This window comes from Amia ocellicauda, chromosome 3 (genome assembly GCF_036373705.1).
Source record: "Amia ocellicauda isolate fAmiCal2 chromosome 3, fAmiCal2.hap1, whole genome shotgun sequence".
In the NCBI taxonomy this organism is placed as follows: domain Eukaryota; kingdom Metazoa; phylum Chordata; class Actinopteri; order Amiiformes; family Amiidae; genus Amia; species Amia ocellicauda.
In genome coordinates, this window is record NC_089852.1 from 1,404,911 (window position 1) to 1,421,119 (window position 16,209).

The 16,209-nt window shown below is 46.8% G+C and overlaps 1 protein-coding gene across 1 annotated transcript in view; it reads right to left on the reverse strand.

Moving 5' to 3' along the window:
* LOC136746745 (uncharacterized) overlaps positions 1–8,448 on the reverse strand; it is a 31,519-nt gene extending 23,071 nt beyond the window's left edge. Inside the window, exons 1-13 of the mRNA XM_066699468.1 lie at positions 8,334–8,448; positions 8,039–8,129; positions 6,273–6,288; positions 5,032–5,217; positions 4,578–4,669; positions 4,276–4,359; positions 4,052–4,166; positions 3,710–3,852; positions 3,325–3,393; positions 2,965–3,031; positions 809–1,002; positions 563–610; positions 228–273 (exon numbers count right to left, since the gene is read on the reverse strand). Of these exons, the coding sequence (XP_066555565.1) occupies positions 228–273; positions 563–610; positions 809–1,002; positions 2,965–3,031; positions 3,325–3,393; positions 3,710–3,852; positions 4,052–4,166; positions 4,276–4,359; positions 4,578–4,669; positions 5,032–5,217; positions 6,273–6,288; positions 8,039–8,095 (1,117 nt within the window). The 5' untranslated portion in view covers positions 8,096–8,129; positions 8,334–8,448. The remainder of the gene's footprint in view (positions 1–227; positions 274–562; positions 611–808; positions 1,003–2,964; positions 3,032–3,324; positions 3,394–3,709; positions 3,853–4,051; positions 4,167–4,275; positions 4,360–4,577; positions 4,670–5,031; positions 5,218–6,272; positions 6,289–8,038; positions 8,130–8,333) is intronic.
* Between the last annotated feature and the right edge of the window lie 7,761 nt (positions 8,449–16,209).

Below are 16,209 nucleotides of genomic sequence, written 5' to 3' on the forward strand. Positions count from 1 at the left end.
ATATTTGATGACACATGTGTATGTATGAAAAGTAGATACATTTGTGTAAATGAAAATAAAACAAAACACCCTTCCATAACTTCTGTACAGACAGGACCAGGGCTGAGACCCTGCTGGACTGGACTGTGTCTCTCAGGACCTACTGACTGTATTTATTAATTAATTTATATATCTCATTTGTAAATCAATAGATATTATTATTATTCAATTTATATATTAATAGATACCTGAACCAAAGGGGCACTCCACATGGTGGCTGCCTTTATAGAAGAACTGGAATAGAGAGTGAGGGAGAAAAGAAAGAGAGAGCAGACACTTGAGATGCACAAAATGTTTTTCCTACAGAAATAAGGAGGATAAAATGTTCTGACTCAATGGTGCAGATACATAAAATTACACACAAAATACATTTACACACACACAACTACACAAACAGTAAGAATACATACTGACGCAGACACACACGTTCAAGCCAAATGTAAACACTTTCATCACAATCCTCCCATCATAGTCTACCTATTAGACCCCGTTCACACTTAGTGAAACACATTCACTGACTCACCTGCACACACATGCGGGGGTGTCTGTCGACTCCAGAGACACTGTACACCTGGGGAGTATATTTTAATTAGGGCTTCAGATCAATTGTCATATCAGACTGCAGTCGTTTTGAGTGCATTTAGCTAAAGTTCTAGCGATCAGATCAGGGTCTCATGTTGTCACACAGTGAGTCACAGTGACGAGTCCTGTTGACAAACATGACTAAATCATTGTTATGATGATGATGATGATGATGATTCTAACTCACAGAGTCCTGCTGCTGCAGCTCAGCGTTGTCAAGCGCTCTGCAGGGGCCGCCTGCACTTCCCCCGTCTCTCCAGCAGAGGGAGGCGTTGGGCCGCAGGGGACACACGGAGCTCCACTCCAGACTCAAGGCAGACGAGCCGGGCGCCCGCCCGAGCAGCGTCACTGTGCTGGAGCGCCACACATCGCCGTCACCTGCTGGGGAGAGAGCGGTACTGCACTCAATGAACAAATCGAAGAGGAAAACAATGCGTGTATCTCAGTGAGTGTGAGCACAGGGCAGTTTCTAGCCTTTTGGGGGCCCTAGACTGGATTTGATTGGGGGGGAGGGGGGGCACTTTTTTCCCCAGTCCCATTTTTTACAATGACATATGCTTAGTGGTTCACAAATGTTTTGCCCAAGACTCAGTCATAGTCAGCAGCTCCCGTCATGTGTCTGAAGTCTGTCAGTCAACAGAGGTCCGGACTGATATGTATTACACACTTTGCAGGTTTAAATAAGTCAGTCTAGACCAGGGGTTCTCAGACTTTGTCAAAATGAGCCTCCCTGAGCAATGACAAAACATGACTGCGCCTCCTCATACTTTACTAGAACAATACAATAATATGTTGCAAAATCATGAATAAAAAAGTAGGGATTTGATCAACAGAGATCAGTACGAACTGCAGAAGTTTACATTCTGAGTTCAAAAACAGTAGAAACAGCTCAAATAAAACTTAACAACATTTTAAGAAACATGACACAAACCAATGACAGATTAATTCCGTATAATATTAATTATTCCCACCTTTTCAGTGGGAGGTGTGTGTGTTTCCTCAATGCACAAAGCAGTGGATTCAGGGTTGCAATTTAGACACATAAGTCGTCTTCCAAAGAAAGCTGGGAGTGATGTTTTGTTTTAATTGTAGTTAATGCCGAGAAGCCGCTCCGCATAAAGCCCAGTTTTAAATAAGCTTCTTCATATTTGTGTCTTTTGCATTTTGCTCAACCTCCGCTGCTGCCCTCACTTGTATTGGACGCTTTCTTCCCTTTCTCAAAAAACGATCCATTTCTAAGCACAGTGCTGATGCATTTACTTGTTGGTGAAACGACACAACGTACGTATAATAATAATAATAATAATAATAATAATAATAATAATAATAATAATAATATATTTTATTTAGAAGCTCGTTTCAAGATACCCAAGAAAGTGTCCAATCGAGAGGAGGCCATTCACCCCATCCTGCTCGTTTGGTGTCCATTAATAACTAAGTGATCAAGGATCCTATCCAGTCTGTTTTTGAATGTTCCCAAATTGTCTCTTCGGCCACATCGCCGGGGAGTTTGTTCACATTGTGACGCCTCTCTGTGTGAAGAAGTGTCTCCTGTTTTCTGTCTTGAATGCCATGAAGCCCAATTTCCATTTGTTATGATGATGATGATGATGATTATAACTCACAGAGTTAGCATTCTGTTTGCCTTTTTTATTGCTTCCCCACATTGTTTGGATGGAGAAAGTGAGGAGTCCACATAGACTCCTAGGTCTTTCTGATGTGATACTTCATCTAGTTCTGTTCCTCCCATAGAGTAATTATAGGGACATTTTTGTTACCTGCATGTATTACCTTGAACTTGTCCACATTGAATTTCATCTGCCAGGTGTCGGCCCACAAATGAATAGCCTGTGGTATGCGTTGGGTGTAGTTGCAAATACGCTATTTGGTGGCAGGTAAGGTGAACTTGGACTATCCAGTTAATGTAACGAGAAACAAAAAACACACAGCCAGCCAGCTATCTGGTTTAGCTACACATTTAATGTCATGGTCATTAAATCAGTTATTATGCAAACATCCTACTGTACAGCAATAAAAACTATGCATAACCAAATAACATATTACATATTTCTCTTGTGCTTGTTTTTCTGCAGTTTATTTATTTTTACGCTTTTGTGCGCTAGATTGGTCCGTTCTTGGACTTCTGACATTAAAATTTGGTTGATTGCAATCGTAAAATATTTTGTATTTGTTTTCTGCTACACCCAACGCATACCAAAAACAGATGGCAGGTTTCTAGAGCATAACTTATGTTTGATTCCATGACCAAGAATCTGAAGAAACTGTGTGTGTCAGTGTGTTTGTGTGTGTGTGTGTGTGTGTCAGTGTGTGGTGCACACTTACTGTCCCAGGGCCAGTCCTGTAGGGGGCAGTTTATTCCACGCACGTGGTCCCCTTCATCGGGATACACCTACAGACACACAAGACACACACATGGACACGCACATTGACACAGGGTGAGACACAGAGAGATGCACAAACACAACAGAGAGGGAGGGAGAGTCAGGTGTGTTTCTCTCCGTTGTGTCTGTGTGTACACACAGAGCTGAGTGAGAGACGGAGAGAGGGAGAGAGCGCGAGGCAGCAACAAGACACAGAGATGGGGGTTGAGGGTAGTGATGCAGAGTGTGAAAGAGTGAGTGAGAGATGGAGGGAGGGAGAGTGAGAGAGAAAGAGGGTGGGGGCAGGAGAGGCCCATCTTACCTCCACACAGAGACAGGGAAGCAGGTGAGGGAGCCGGAGGGTGACGTTTGGGGTCTGACTGAAGTCCACCTGCAAACAACACACACACAGCATTGGTGCCTGCAGGAGAAACAGCATAGACAGACAGACAGAGACAGACAGGACAGAGACAACAGGAACAGGGAGACAGACAGACGCAGGGGACAGACAAAGGGCAGACAGAAAGGCCGTCGAACACTGAGACAAATAGTAGAGGCACAGACAGACAGAGAGGGGGGCAAAGAGGCAGAATGACAGACAAACAGAAGACAGACACACAGACAAAGACAGACTCATGGGGCCACAGACAGACGACTATACACAGACTAACAGACACCCAGACAGACAAACACACTGGCCTCCTCACCAGCTCACTGACGGGAGAGGGAAGGTCGTCACATAATAGGTTGTTGACCTTGTAGCACAGCCGTGTCCTCAACACCTGGCCCGGCGACATGGACACTGTCACAGACCGTGCATGCCTGTCCACGGACACGTTAAACATGGAACCTACACGCAACACACTACACGTTACAGCATGTCACACGCACTACAGCACAGAGCCCTGCATCCCACATTCACTCTGTCCACAGGATCTCAATCCAGCCAGGAATACCCCTTAATTGCTTAATTGAACTCTTGATAAGGGTTCTTCATTACATAATTAATCTTTAATTAGTTAAAAGCCTGTTAGTGTAGGGGTTGGTACCTGTCTGGATTCTCTCCACGGTGGCATTCTGGGTCTGATTGGTCTGTCCTGTGTCCACCGTCGCCATCACCTGTTGACCCTCCCTGGCCTCCAGACAGTCATAGGTGAGCTCCCACTGAGAGGGACAGACAGACAGTGAGACGGTCCCACACTTCCATACACAGACACGATAACACAGACACAATAAACACTGATGGAGACAGACAGGCAGACATCTCTCTTACTGTTCTGGGTGTGTGTTGGCGTTTCAGTGGGCTGTGCAGTGTCTTCCACTCACTTGATCTGAACGGAGGGGTATAGTCCACCCACTGACAGATAGAGGGGGAGGGAGCTTTTAGCATTGGCGTGTTTTGCCTAAACCAGTAAAACCAGATGGAAGGAGAAAACAGAGCAAGACATGACTGGGGGGAAAAAAGGATAGAGGCAAGAAGAGTAAAGACAAGGGAAGTCAGAGAGACAGAGAGAGAGAGGGAGAAAAACAGTGAGAGCCGGGGGGGAGAGAGAGAGGGAGGGAAGCCTGTTCTACCTGCACTGAGGAGTTTCTGTAGCGCACTGCCACAGTCCAGGGTCTGTTCTCATCCATAATCAGGAAATCAATCGTCATGCGACGGGGCAGCACTGAGAGAGAGAGGGAGAGGGAGGGAGAAGGAGTAAAGGAGGGGCAAGGGGAGAGAGAAAGAAAAAATAAATAATGTACTTAGCTTTCACACATTAAGAAAACACATGTTCCTGTGCAATGACACAGCTGCCCACAAGAGGGCGATGAAGCTCCATCTCTAGGCTCCACCACGGTTTGTGTATCTTTTCAATTAGCGACTGAGCAGCGCCTGGAATCAATACAGAGGAGCTGACGTCTTTTCCTAATAACGACTGCAATCGCAATTAAGACATTAACCATTAAGACCCATGTCCACACACACATACACACACACACACACATAAAACTCAAGAGTGTCCCCACCTCCCTCTGAGTTCCTCACCCCTAGCTCTCAGTTGAACCCGGGCCCTGACACACGATTGACATGGATGATCCTCAATGCACAGCTTTACTGTGGACAGGGACAGGGACAGGGATGGGGACAGGGATGGGGATGGGGACGGGGACAGGGACAGGGACAGGGACGAGGACAGCTGCGGCCTGGACTGAGGACCAATCCAGGTAGATTCTGGAGGCATGTACAGAGAGAGAAAAGGAGGAGAGAGAGAGGAGAAAAACTGAACAAAGTTAATGACCAAACTGGAATGTTATAAAAGACAGCCATGGACATTGACAGTGTTACCCTCTGTACCCGGGGGTGTTTGTATTAATGGGGAGGGAGAGGGTTGGAAGGGATTATATAAGAACATAAGAAAGTGTCCAGTCGAGAGGAGGCCATTGGCCCCATCGTGCTCGTTTGGTGTCCATTAATAACTAAGTGATCAAGGATGCTATCCAGTGTGTTTTCGAATGTTCCCAAATTGTCTCTTCAGCCACATCGCTGGGGAGTTTGTTCAGATTGTGACGCCTCTCTGTGTGAAGAAGTGTCTCCTGTTTTCTGTCTTGAATGCCTTGAAGCCCAGTTTCCATTTGTGTCCCGGGTGCGTGTGTCCCTGCTGATCTGGAAAAGCTCCTCTGGTTTGATGTGGTCGATGTCTTTCATGATATGAGGTTATGTGCAGGGGCATCGCTAGACCCTGCCGCCAGACCCTATGTTTTCTCTCAGCCCCTCTAAAAATAATACGGTTATGGAGTAACGATTCAGTGAAACAGTCTGAAAAAACAGTCAGTCCCCCCTTGCATTTCCTGTCAGCCCCCCCAAAAATAGTTTCAGAGAAACACCAGACATCAGCACCCCCGCTCTTACAGGAGAAAACACGGTCAGCAGGGGGGTGTCCCCTGGCTATGTGTCACAGGATTGATGTTGTTATTAATATTGTATAAATATTTAACATGTATGTTGATTAAATGCTTTGTCAACACTGGACCACTCCTGTCGGGCCAATAAAGCGAATTTGAATGTGAATGCCCCGGGCTCTGCCAGCGCTATGTGACGTGGTAGTTCAGTTGTAGTTTAGTTGTGTCGTGGTTGTGACAAATACCTAGCTGGGTCTGCGGACACGGGCCGCTGAACAGGAAGCTCGAGACACACCCAGCAGTGTTATGACAAGAAAAGGCAAGACACGAAGGGGACATGAAATACCAAAACTAGCACCGACAATCAGAAGAAGAAGAGGAACTCACCAGGGTGGTCATCAACCTGCAGAGAGAGAGAGAAGGAGAGACAGAGAAAATGTTAGTCAATAAGGAAGTGTTTGAAAGCCCTGTTTCTGAGAAGGGAAACAGCTGCCAGGAAGAGACGCGCAAGTGTCTCTGTGTGGGGGTCAGCTGTGGGGGCTGGGGGGGCATGTCCTCACACATTTAACCCCTTCAGCGTCCTGCCTGAGGCTTCTACACATGTGTCCCCAGCACCGGATTCATTTCAGACACCCCCAGGCTCTATGACAGGGAGTATTTCCTCTCGGCTCCAGAATCGGCTGATTAAAGAATAGAGTTGAGGTGGATGAATTTCACACTTCCCTCCCAACTCTGCGATGTCCGGTCGGGACATGATCTCGAGAAATCAACACGTCAGCTGCAAAACTGTAACGTGAAAGATCAGCCGCCTGAGACAGATATCTAACTGCAGAACAGGAGTTCGAGGGGAGTTTCATCCCCAGCCCTAAGCCAAGCTGCGTGAAGTATAGCAGGCCTCGAAGTGTGACCAGTGTCCCCACAGCGAGGGCCCGGGCTGAGCACTGAAGCCTGCCGTGTTAAACCCCAATACAGCAGCGTTTGTGTCCTCAGTCCAACATCATGTCATCGGACCGGACCACGGGTCGCACTTATTTGCACAATGATCTGTAAACGCCACGCGGCACACGGAAACGCCCCTTTCACAGTATTTCCCCCCATCACCTTTATTTTTCAACTACTGGTGTAAAAATGTGACATTAAGTCAGATATCTTTTTCATATTTAGAAGCTCCTCATAATGTGAGCATCACAGCTCCACCCCTGAGCACATTGATTCATATTGAACTTGAAATCTCACCAGAGGTTTAAAAAAAAAACAAGCTCTAATTAGGGCAAACCATGAGGTTAATTTGTGGTTCAATTGAGTAATTGAGAGAGAGCTGGGGAAATTACATGAGAGAGCGAGAGAGAGAGAGCATTTGAGAAAACATCAGAGAGAGAGGAGGAGATAGGGAGAAAGTCTGTGAGATGATATGGAGAGATGGAGAGAAAGTGAGAGGGGGTGAGAGAAGGAGGAGAAGGGGAGAAAGTCTGGGAGATGAGATGGAGAGAGATGCAGAGAAAGAGAGAGAGAGAGAGAGAGAGAGAGAGAGAGAGAGGGGTGGGTGGTAAGGCAGGGGAAATCCTGTCTGGGGGAAGCAGGTACCTGAAGAACCATCAATGGGAAAACACGTCAGTCCTTCAATAACAGGAAGCCCTTCAACGCTCCCACCCCAGACGCTCAGCGCTCACCCACACGGCCCTCTGCACCACAGCCTGGCACAGAGACCCTGGAGGCGACATACACTGCTGCGTGACACAACACCGAGCATGAACACGTCTGCGTGTTCGTGCCAGCTCCGTGTTTATGCTCGGTGTTGTGCTCAGTTACACCGCTTCAATTAGGACTGTACAACTTTTGTTTCTGTTTCTGTTTTGTTTTTTTGTTACAACACAGTCTTTGTAATTACCTTATGACGTCACATTCGTTTGTCTTTTTTCGGTTTTAATATTTTTTTGTGCAATTATATTTTAAAAGTTTGTTAAGTCTTATTGTTCTGTCGGTAAGCGCGCTTGTTTGAGCTGCACTGTGAAGACAAATGCGCTTGAGAACATATATGTATATACTATCTTCCATATTTGAATTGTTATTCATTGTTATAAATAATAATAATAATAATAATAATAATAATCATGCTCCGATCAACACACACTCGATGGGGGTCTCAGTCTCACCGCTCGCGCGCTCCCCGCAGCCCACAGCGCGAGGACAGCCAGCAGCGCGCGCCGCATCGTGTCTCGGACCCGCGACCCCCGCAGCGCCAACCTGCGGACGAGCACAGAAACACAGAGCCTAATAATAACAATAATGTAAAACAACAACTATAATAATGACAATAAACACATTCTAACTATACAAATGATGACATTAACGACAATACTAATGAGAATAATAACAATAACTATAATAATACATAATCATCATTATAATAACAATAACAATAATAATCGTAATAATAGGTCCACACACAGGCTAGACGCGGCTCTGCGAGTCCGTCCGTGTTCGCGCCGGTTCTGCTGTTTCCATCCCTGTAACGGATACAGTTGTAGCTCAAACTCAGACTCGGACCCGGAGACGCGCCGAGCTCGCCGCGCCGCCTGGAAAGACTCGCCGCTCCGGAGCGCAGGCGGCTCAGCCGGTGGCCCCGCCCTGCCCGGCCCGGGGGTGGGGGCTCCCTGCGCTCAGACAGACTGAGCTGTACAGCAGCGTGCGGGCCACAGCACACCACCACCACCACCACCACCACCATCGCGCTGGATAGGGACATCGTCTCTATTGTTATTGTTAGAAACGCGTGATTAAGAGATGAACAAGTCATTTTTAACACTTTTTAAATTCGAATAAAATGAGTAATAATGTAAATACAGTAACCCCAGACAGATTCTGTCTAATCTATTGATGTAGGACAGTTGTATGTATTTATTTGTTTTCTTAGTTCACTGGTTAAATGCTGATCAACTCGGACAAAGGACCCAGGTACACAAATACATGCATACACACACACACATACATGTATATATACACACACATACATGTATATATACACACACATACATGTATATATATATACACACACACATGTATATATACACACACATACATGTATATATATATACACACACACACACACTGTAAAGAAGTGCTGCTGCGAGACAGAGGACACACTCAGTGGGTGGGTGGGGATCCTCCGCAATGACTGTAATGTGGGGGTGATACCTTAGGGAAAGTATCAGTGACGGGGGGCGCTGCGCTTCAGTGTCCCTGTGGAGGAAGAGAGAGAGAGACGGAGGGGGGGACACTGTCTCCAGCAGCAGTACTAGCCTGCACTTGTTTAATGAATAGCCAGCTATAAACGCACGCAGTTATTAGTCACGTATTGAGAAGCAGCGACGCTGGCCGGGCGTGCAGACTGTGTGTCTGCGGGTCGATGTCATTGTGACACATGGAAGCCACGGGCCTGGCGGTGTGTCTGTGTGCAGACGTGCTGCGTGGCGGCGTCATCAACGGCCTGACGGGGTCTGCAGGTTGTGCCGATTGAAGCGCAGATAGGCCCTGTTTCAGTGCTGCGGACGAGCACCACACCGCTCAGAGGCCGGCCAGGGACACACGCCAGGGACACACGCCAGGGACACACGCACAGACACCCGTCAGGCTCGCGGCACGGCTCGGGGAAGGCAGTGCACAGCACGTGTGTCGCAAGTCTGCCGCACCCCACCCTCACACCCGAGCAGAGGAGAGACACGCCTGTGCGTGGGGAGAGACAGGCCTGTGCGTGGGGAGAGACAGGCCTGTGCGTGGGGAGAGACACGCCTGTGCGTGGGGAGAGACACACCTGTGCGTGGAGAGAGACACGCCTGTGCGTGGAGAGAGACACGCCTGTGCCTGGGGAGAGACACGCCTGTGCGTGGTCCATGTTCCAGGGAAATCCGCTCACTGAAGCACTGCTGAACTCCGTCCCTCCATCCATGTGACATTTTGTAAATACTTGTTTGATTCGAGACAGTTTAACCCAGAAGTGTTTCAATATTGTAATATATATTGTAAATATATTGATGTTCTAATATATTGATATATTTTATATTGCACTATATTACAATATATTATATGTTTCAGGAAAATAGCACAATATATTGAAGCATGAAGATCTAAATTTAATATTTCTAGATACATTTCACATTCCTAGAGTTTTAAAGCTGACTCTGTTTCTGTTACTCTTTGGACCTGGTTAAAGCTGACACAGCCTCCCTCAAACAGTATAGATTCTTTCTCTCATTTCAAATATAGCTCTCTTATCTCTAAGGCTTGTTGTTTAACAAAACTTTCTGAGTTGGCATCCTTGACCAAGAGGTTATTCTTTCATTAAGTCTTTGTAGTAAGTAATTTAAATGTCACTTGTTAATTAGTTACAAATTGCTTAGTAAGCTTGTTTGCACCTATCAAGAATGAAAGAACGGTCTTCTCTGTCTTGCACACAACCCATAAAATCCCAAATGTAACTTAGAATTGTTGAGACTGTCTGAGGAAACTTCTCCTGTCAGGCTCCCCTGCAGCTGCCGGGATAAAGAATCAACCTTCTACCATTCACCGAGTCCCGTGCTATTTTCTGCAACTCTTCAAAGTATATGTTACAATATATTTTGATGTTTTCACAATATATTTATTAATAATACATTCATATCTTTTGAAACACATATAACAATATACAGAAACTGCAATAATTTACATATTTTAAAATATATTGTAGTACAAGATATTGTAATGTATTTTCCAGGAGGGTCCGCACTCAAGGAAATACTTTTATCAAAAGCTGTACATTGTAATAGTTCATAAGCATACTGCGGCTCTTAGTAAGCCTGTAGGCTTCATCAGTGTTCAAATTATTAAAACAAATTACAGAACTATTAAAATGTACAACTTTTGAGAAAGTATTTCCTTGAGTGCGGACCCTTTGTGGTCAATTGATTACACAATGTTTGGTCCATGCATTTGACTCTTTTCTTTTCTTTTTTTAAGTGCAGGGTTTCTCTAATTCTCTAACAGATACATATATATACAGTGAGGGAAAAAAGTATTTGATCCCCTGCTGATTTTGTACATTTGCCCACTGACAAAGAAATGATCAGTCTATAATTTTAATGGTAGTTGTATTTTAACAGTGAGAGACAGAATAACAACAACAAAATCCAGAAAAACGCATTTCAAAAAAGTTATAAATTGATTTGCATGTTAATGAGGGAAATAAGTATTTGATCCCCTATCAATCGGCAAGATTTCTGGCTCCCAGGTGTCTTTTATACAGGTAACGAGCTGAGACTCTCTTAAAGGGAGAGCTCCTAATCTCAGCTCGTTACCTGTATAAAAGACACCTGTCCACAGAAGCAATCAATCAATCAGATTCCAAACTCTCCACCATGGCCAAGACCAAAGAGCTGTCCAAGGATGTCAGGGACAAGATTGTAGACCTACACAAGGCTGGAATGGGCTACAAGACCATCGCCAAGCAGCTTGGTGAGAAGGTGACAACAGTTGGTGCGATTATTCGCAAATGGAAGAAACGCAAAATAACTGTCAGTCTCCCTCGGTCTGGGGCTCCATGCAAGATCTCACCTCGTGGAGTTTCAATGATCACGAGAACGGTGAGGAATCAGCCCAGAACTACACGGGAGGATCTTGTTAATGATCTCAAGGCAGCTGGGACCATAGTCACCAAGAAAACAATTGGTAACACACTACGCCGTGAAGGACTGAAATCCTGCAGCGCCCGCAAGGTCCCCCTGCTCAAGAAAGCACATGTACAGGCCCGTCTGAAGTTTGCCAATGAACATCTGAATGATCAGAGGAGAACTGGGTGAAAGTGTTGTGGTCAGATGAGACCAAAATCGAGCTCTTTGGCATCAACTCAACTCACTGTGTTTGGAGGAGGAGGAATGACCCCAAGAACACCATCCCCACCGTCAAACATGGAGGTGGAAACATTATGCTTTGGGGGTGTTTTTCTGCTAAGGGGACAGGACAACTGCACCGCATCAAAGGGATGATGGACAGGGCCATGTACCGTCAAATCTTGGGTGAGAACCTCCTTCCTGCAGCCAGGGCATTGAAAATGGGTCGTGGATGGGTATTCCAGCATGACAATGACCCAAAACACACAGCCAAGGCAACAAAGGAGTGGCTCAAGAAGAAGCACATTGAGGTCCTGGAGTGGCCTAGCCAGTCTCCAGACCTTAATCCCATAGAAAATCTGTGGAGGGAGCTGAAGGTTCGAGTTGTCAAACGTCAGCCTCGAAACCTTAATGACTTGGAGAGGATCTGCAAAGAGGAGTGGGACAAAATCCCTCCTGAGATGTGTGCAAACCTGGTGGCCAACTACAAGAAACGTCTGACCTCTGTGATCGCCAACAAGGGTTTTGCCACCAAGTACTAAGTCGAAGGGGTCAAATACTTATTTCACTCATTAACATGCAAATCAATGTATAACTTTTTTGAAATGAGTTTTTCTGGATTTTTTTGTTGTTATTCTGTCTCTCACTGTTAAAATACACCTACCATTAAAATTATAGACTGATCATTTCTTTGTCAGTGGGCAAACGTACAAAATCAGCAGGGGATCAAATACTTTTTTCCCTCACTGTATATATATTCTGCATATATTCAGCAGCTCTGGGCAAGAGAGAATTCACTGGGCTGTCTATTTTCTGACTGTCTTTGTCTGTCTGTGTGTATTTCTCTGTCTCGTTTCACACCTTGTACAGACTCTGTCAAACCGCGTTGCGCATGTGTGTCGGGGTGACCTAGATTGGGGGAAAGGGCTGAGCCGTGACTTTTTATTTCCTTTGTCTGGAAACAGCCTGACCCCCCCACCTTGCTTCTGTAGAGGAAGCACTGTTTTGAGGAAGCTCTGTCTGCGAGGTGTTTTGCATTTGAAACACAAGCCTAGTGGAAAAACACCCCGGAGGATCTGACTGCAGCAGCGCTGATCACACAGCAGGCAGAGGCGCCACCATCCCTCACCTGCAGGCGGTTTATTCATTTGTTTAGGGGTTTTCTTTATCAATGTTCACTTGTATCTGTCTGCCACTGTACAAGTGATGCCTGACAGCAAGAGTTAAATGATTCTACTTCACTGGACAATTAATATCCCCCACGCCCAAAAAATAAATAAATTATTGACTAATCGTAAATGTTAAAACAACAGCAACTTTTCCTGTAACTGGTAGTTGAAGGTGCTGTGCCCGACAGCCTGGCACTGCCAAGCATAGCAGCTTGTGGGTAAACTGGGAACACGGGAGCAATTAGGCCCCATTCATGGATGCGGTGGGTCAGTTATTACCTGTGATGGCTTTGGTAGTAAGCCATGAAACCAGGAAGACTCTGCAGGAACACCCCCCCACCCCCGAGGCCTTTCTCAGAACTCACCAGCCTTATTTGTTTCCGGGAGTAGTGACCGGTCGCTAGTGCGTGACCAGCGTGGGCACTACTACTGTGGCCGAGACCTTTATCCAGCCCGTCACACACCTTCAAAGGACGAAATAATAGCACAGCTCTGTAGTGCAGCGGAAACACAAGGACGTGACAGGCGAACACAATGAGAAACTAAGATACGCAAACAAAGGCTGAGAAAAGTCCCTTTAATGCAGGCAGCGCAGGCAGGTGCCACCTGATGCAGTTTCAAAGTACTCGTTTCCAGGCCTGGCCCTCACTCCGTTGAATGAGCTCTGCTTTCTGCCCTCTGTGCACGAATCCCATTCACCTGTGCTGACCACGTGTGCACTGGTCCGGCTGCTCCACACAAGATTAAATATTTAGTTAGACAAACAAGAATTAATGGAACCAAGCCTGAGTGACCGCCACCCTTTGCAAACTGTGCTCTGCCAGACACACACCACCTGCTGCACCTCTCCCTGAAAAACACATTTCTAAAATTACCATTTCCTCTTCAGATGTGCAGGGATGTATTGGGGAGGGGGTTCCCGAACTGCAGGAAAATTGCACAACGCAATACAAATCAATCAACCTGCCATTTCAAAAGGAGAGAAATAATTAAATACATTTAAGACAAATTGGTATTTTTTATGAGACTCCCACACACTTAATTCCTGGCAATTAAACACAGTCAGCACCTGTCTATTGGTGGCCAAAGGTGACAGGCAGAGCATCTCCAATATCTTGCTTAGCACCGCAGATAGAGGAGCAGCCAACAACCATGGAGAGACACTGAGACACAGGGACAGAGAGACAGAGACACAGGGGCAAACAGTGAGAGACACAGGAACTCGGAGAGAGTCAGAGAGCAAAGAGGTGCAGGGAAAGTGAGTGAGAGACAGAGAAGGACAGTCGTAGATGGTGTGACCGAGAGACAGATGGCAACCCCAGGATCAAAGCAGTGGGGCGGAAGTGAGGTCGTCCTGTTAGCCCACATTGTAGTTGTCATGTGACCTACTCAGAGGCACCGGATTCCTAGACCCTGGGGTCCGCCGGGAGGAATGAGCAGAGAGATGCTTTTGGGTCGGGCGGTGGTCTCTTGTGGCCCAGAACAGAGGGCTGGCGCAGGAGAGCCAGGCCCATTGGCACCCCGGTAAGGATAGAGAGCAGACACGTAGCCCCCAGATCCACAGGGCACGACTCGACAGGGCCTGAAGGCAGAGCAAACGGGGGCCAGGGCAATGCGGCGTCTGCATCTCCCCGGGCTGGATGCCAGAAAGGTAATCAGACCCGTCTCTGGGACCCAGCATCACCGCAGGCTGCGGTTTTGAGGCACAGTCATGTGCCGTTATGGCCCCCCAGGCTGGCACATACACAAATAGACAAACACACACGAGGCACACAGATACAAGCACTCACACATTCATACAAACACTCACACAGCCAGACCCACAAACAGACAAACACACACAGATAAAAGCATTCACAAATACATACACTCACTCACACAGCCAGGCCCACACATATACAAACACACACAGACAGGAACACGCAGACAAACGGCAGCCTACATTTCACTCATCTCTTTGAACTCCTATCTGATCGTTACATCAGTCTTTGATTCATGTACAGATAGTCTCTCCTCCCCCACTGCATGTCAATCTGAGCTCTGAGCTCCCCGCTCTGCGAGTGTGTGTCTCAATATTTACACTCTTCGCCAACAGTCACTTCCAAAAGCCCCCCTGCCCCACCGCTTTGAAATCAATCGCAACTGTGCAGATCTTCGAAGGGCATGGAAAATAAATATCAGACGCATACTGGAAACTCCCAGCTAAAGATGTTTAATAGCCTCTCTCTGAAACTCTAATATTGCTGCAGGTATAAAAATCTCGGACATTTTAACCTCAACAGCAGTCTGAGGTCACAGCTGGGTCAGGGGTCAGGGGTCAGGGAGTGGCAGCATTGCGTCCCAGCTCTCTACACTACAGTCCCCACAGCACTGCTCCAGTCTGGGCCGTCTACTCTGATGTAAAGGGACTGGTTCCAATCTGGGCTACAGATATTGATGTAACCTTATGGAGGAGTGAGAGAGTGAGGGATGGAGAGTAGAGATGGGGGGACAGAGAGGAGAGATAGGGCCCAGCCAGCACACCACACTCCCACACTGAGGTTTCCAGTAAACCTGATTACTGAACCGCTCATGTAAGCAGTTCCTGTAAGAGATTATCTGCTGTTCGTGTGAGTGTGCTCTTCTACAGGCATATGCATGTACATAGTGTTTGCTGATGTCCCGTGCATGTGTGTGTGTACTGTTTGTTTATGTAGATCGTGTGTGTCTGAGCAGCTTGTGCGTGCGTGTGTGTCAGGTGCGTCTGGTTGATTTGTCTGTCATGCAGTGTGAGAGGAGGCACGGACAGGAGCGCGCCGAGGTCAGAAGTTCTCCAGCACAACTGCAACCTACATCCGAGAGAAAGAGAGAAGCCAACCGACACCTTTTTATGCAAAAAAGGATTGTGTGTGAAATCCAATCTCTCTCAACACGCAGTCAAATTTGCCGTCCGTCAGCGTGCGTGCAAGAGGGCTGCACTGGGATCGGGTGAGCCACGTTTCCACCCATCTACAAGAACAACAAACACGGCCTTTTGTCCCAAAGCAGGACAGGTTGGGTTTCAAAGCTGGGGGCTTCTGGGAACTCCGCCTGCCTGCCGCGCTTTTCCACGCCTCTATAAAATCCCAGAAGCCATCGACCGATAGGATCTGTTCATCACCCTTTACAGTCAAGGGCCCCGGTACCGTTTTTCACGGGCCTGGAAAGCACCCTGCACTGCTTAGAATAGGTGTGTTTTTGTTTTTTGAAAGCACTGTGGTGGGGAAAGAGAGGAGTTTGGTTCCTTAACAGTTGAGTCATTGAGAGCAGGGACCC